The sequence below is a fragment of the Vigna umbellata genome, chromosome 4 (genome assembly GCF_029865625.1).
Source record: "Vigna umbellata cultivar VRB3 chromosome 4, Vumbellata_1.0, whole genome shotgun sequence".
Taxonomy (NCBI): Eukaryota; Viridiplantae; Streptophyta; class Magnoliopsida; order Fabales; family Fabaceae; genus Vigna; species Vigna umbellata.
The window spans coordinates 34,923,824-34,928,289 of NC_142168.1; the positions used below are offsets into that span (position 1 = coordinate 34,923,824).

The following is a 4,466-nucleotide window of genomic DNA, read 5'->3' on the forward strand; positions in this document are numbered from 1 at the left end:
TTAAACAATCTTACAAAAAAAATGATTTTATAATGAGTTTTCATTTTATAATTTTTGTCTTATCTAATTTTATCCAATTTTCACAAGCAAAATGACATAAAAGGAATTGGTAATTGACCTGGAAAAAAATCAAAAACTCTCGTTGTTAAACAATTTCTTACAAAAAATGATTTTATAATGAATTTTCATTTTATAATTTTTGTCGTATATAATTTTATCTAATTTTCATAAGCATAATGACATCCGAAGGAATTAGTAATTGGCCTCGAGGGTTTTTTTAGAGATGATGATTCAACCTATGCAGATGATGAAATTAGAGAGGTTAGTGAAGATGGTGAAATTGAAGAGATCTTGAATGAATCTTTGCCTGAAGATGACAGAGAAAAGGTTAGGTTGGAGTGAGAGAGATGAAAGAGAAAGGGTTGAAAGGAATGAGAGAGGTGAGTAAGGGTTTGGATTTGTTTTTTTTAGTTTTGAGAATGAAAATTATTAAAATACCCTTTACCTTAAAACTTAGAATCCATGATATATAAGGGTATTTTTGTCTACTAAAATCCAGTACACATTGCTAAAATGGACCAACTGAAAAACAGACGTACGTGCGTTAGCAAACCCATATATATATATATATATATATATATATATATATATATATATATATATATATATATATATATATATATATATATATATATATATATAATTATGCTTGGTTTTAATGGATGTGATATTAGACTTTTATGTTTATGAATTGTATTAATAATGAGTGTGATTCTTTAAAATAAATTAACTTATCGTGTTGCTTGTATTTCTTTTGTTGTGTTTGATCTTTCTCCTTGACAATAATCTTCGCATTGATGTGAACCGAGGATGATGTTTCAGTTGAGCAAAACTTCGAGAGGAGGATATAGATTTGTAAATAGTTGGACAAGTATAGTTTTTAATTTCTAATACTTTGTTGAACCTTTAGTTTTAAAATGTTTAAATGATATTAGATGTAGAGCTTCTTTTATATAAAACTTGAATTTATTGTTATATTTTTGGATAACTGTAATAATTTTTATATGTCTTTTTTGATTAACTGGTTTTGAATATGAAATATGTGATGATTTCTTTTATAATATTAAAACTAAAATTTGGGATATTAAAACAAAAATTTGGAATGTTACAAACGTAATGAGTTAATTATCATAAATATATAATTAAAAAATAAGTCATATGTGAATACTAATAAATAAATAATTTTAATTTTAAAATTTATAATTTATAATTTTTCAAAAACCTTGTTGAATTTGGTTTAATGCACCAATTTTGAAGTATTTTTAATTGTTAATTATGAAAAAGAAAACTAGTTTGAAGTTAATGACGGAAGTTTTACTATATTTATTGTTTCTAGTAAATAAATTAAATTGTACGGATATCTTTTATCTTAGTATTAAATTTGTTTATGCTCCTTACTCATTGTGCTTATACCTTTTATTAGTTACAAATATGCATCTTTTTCAATATTACACACGGTTTCCTATCATAGAAAAGTATTGGAATTCTATTATATAACAACATTTTATCTTCCAAAAACAATTTTCTTTTAAAATAGAGTATGGTGAGGCATTTTCCCAATACTTCTGGCAAGAAAATAACTGCAGATATCATGGAAAAGTTTGAAATTTTCTTTAATTTTTTAAAAAATAGTTATTTTGAATATTTAATACTGTATTGTATTATAATAAATTAGTTTTATTTAATGATTGAAATAAAATTTTATTTACGTGACTGTATCAAATTTAGTACTTTTAATGAGTGAAATAAGAAATAAGAAATTTATTTACAAGATTGAAATATTGTATTGTCACTACAATACAATTTACATCTCTCTAGTTATATAGATGTTTCCTGCAATTATATAATTCAATATTATAATAAAAATTTCATATTGCTCGGATTAATTAGATGTAGATTCAGAGAAAATCAAATCAATATAATTTTTTTGTGTGTATTTCTTTGATATTTTTCTTGTATTTCTTGGATACGGTAGGACATGTGATTGGACCTTGTGTGTCATACGGCAGCATGCATGCTATGAGTAACCAAACAGAATTCTAAAACATATAGCAGAGACCAAAATGATCAATGTGAAGAAAATTAGCGAAAGCTGGGGGAAGAACTGAACAAGGGTGTGACTCTGATATGAAAAGTTAGCCTGAGGAAATCTGAAATGGTAGACGTGTCTATATTAAGGTGACTCTCAGATGAGTCAAAATTGCTCTGACCCCTATGCTGTGTACTACACCATCGCACAAATTTCTTGCCAAAAGATCCTTAATTTCCTGTTCCTCAGCAAGTTTCTTCACTCCCAAATCTCATTGGTTCTTACCATGAGAAAAACACATGGGGGAGAGAATAATGCACAGTTGCAACATTGCTAGTGGTTTCAATCATTAAACATGAATATTCTTATAACATATTCTTGTATGTGACATGATTGACAGGTTTGGCATGCAGCAAGGAGTCTAGCTAGCTCCCTCTTACCTGTTTTGTTAAGTGAGGGACATGAACAAGACAACATAAAATCAAAATTTAGCAATGAGATGCAACATGGCAATCTTCACAGCCATGCAGGGATTCGACACGTTATGTGACCTACAAGTACTAGTGTGTACCACTAACATGATCGATTTCAATGAGGTTTTTCTCCTCTCTGTCCTCTATTGCATCAAATCAATATAATCTTTGATAATTTATATGGATGTCCATCTCTAGGTAAAATTTCTACTACTTATGTATTTCAAACAACTCAAAAAAGAACTACAACGAAGACGATAAAAAAGAATTGTAGAAATATAAAAGAACTAAATATGAAAGAAATAAGTTTTTTATTCAAATTGATTCATTTTGAAATAGTAGACTAATTGCACTCTAAAAAACACAATCCTTAATTAAAAAAATGAAAATGAAAGGGTACAAGTATCTGATCCCTTCACGCAGGAAGATAATTCTCTTTTCATATCATTAATTTCTTCCTCAAGAGGGTAGAATTTCATGGTCAGTAGATATTTTGCATTCTCCAATATATATCTTGCAAAGTGAAACTCATCTTTAGATCCACTGTAATATTTTAGACGGCAGATTTTAAGGTGTGATGAAATGCATGTAGGAACAGTTTGTGGGTATGGCCAAACATCTTCTTCATAACAACGACCATGTTTCTGATAACAAACAACATAAAAGTTGGATAAATACTAATGGTTGAAGAAAATATAAGAAGAAAATCCACACTTGAAAAACTTAATCATTAAACCTTAGAAATGTCAATGACAAGACTTTGAAGCTTGGGACAATGATTGAGCACTTTCAAGACCAGAAGCCAATCCAGAACCACATTCAATTGAAGTTGAACTAAATTGTGAAAGTCAAAATTCGGGTACAGGTTTGGTTGAAATATCTGCAAGAAAAACGAAATGATATCAAAACATCAGAAAACCCTAATTTTCCCCTTCGAAATGGAAAGTAATAACAAACAAATCTCACAGGTATTACCCAATGGAATTTCACCCAATGGAATTTCAATACTTCAACTTCCTTAAATATTTCCAATGGAAGCAAGAATTTACCGATGCTTGCTCTAACCAACTTGGGCAATCTGATAAACTTTCCTTTAGTTTCACAAGCCAAATGCCTCACTTTTATGACTTTTAAGTCCTCAAGATTAGGACATCCAGAAAAAAGCTGTGAAAGATCAATTTCTATTGGGGAATTAATATAATTTAGATGCAAGATCTTAAGCAAGGGCAAATCAACAAAGGAAATATCTTCCACTATTATGTACTCCAACTTGAGAGTTACAAGAGTTTTAAAGCTAAACACCACAGATGGAATGACAATGTCCCAATCACACTTGAGGTCGAGGATTTGAACTCTATCACTTCCACTCACTGCAGTCTGAACCCGTGTCTTGATACTTTCATCAGTAATATCCATGGAATAGGAACATCTGAGGCGAAATCTATACAAGGGTTCATCTCCACGACCAGCCAAGAAAGAGCTCACCGAGCTACCAAACGTATCGAAAATCTTTATGCCTTTACGAAACCAAAAATATTCGTCAGTGACGAAATCGAAAGAGGGAACAGAACGCCAGAGAAGATTCCAGCGCTTGGAGAGAACAGTGGTTGCAACAACTTGTTGGGATGGAAGAAAAGAAAGAATATAACAAATTATTTCGTCTGGCAGACTACTTATCAAATCAGCCATGCTTCAAAGTACCTAAACTGTTAAAAAAACGACAAATGATTGAACCCTTCAATTCATTCGGATTGATTTTCATTAATTATCCTTCTTTATCATAAAATAATAATAATGATCCTATATAAATGGAAGATCGTAATTACTTATCCTTCTTTATCTCGATCAAAATCAAATATCTCAATCAAAATTAAACTAAATATTATTAAATTATTAAATTCAGT

At 29.6% G+C, this 4,466-nt stretch overlaps 1 protein-coding gene across 1 annotated transcript; it reads right to left on the bottom strand.

Annotated features, from left to right (window-relative positions):
- Positions 1 to 2,936: 2,936 nt before the first annotated feature.
- LOC148199999 (putative FBD-associated F-box protein At1g50980) lies at positions 2,937 to 4,251 on the bottom strand. Its single transcript, XM_088112814.1, is given in 3 exon segments — positions 2,937 to 3,184; positions 3,277 to 3,442; positions 3,553 to 4,251. Coding segments are annotated over 3 exon segments (1,113 nt in total).
- Between the last annotated feature and the right edge of the window lie 215 nt (positions 4,252 to 4,466).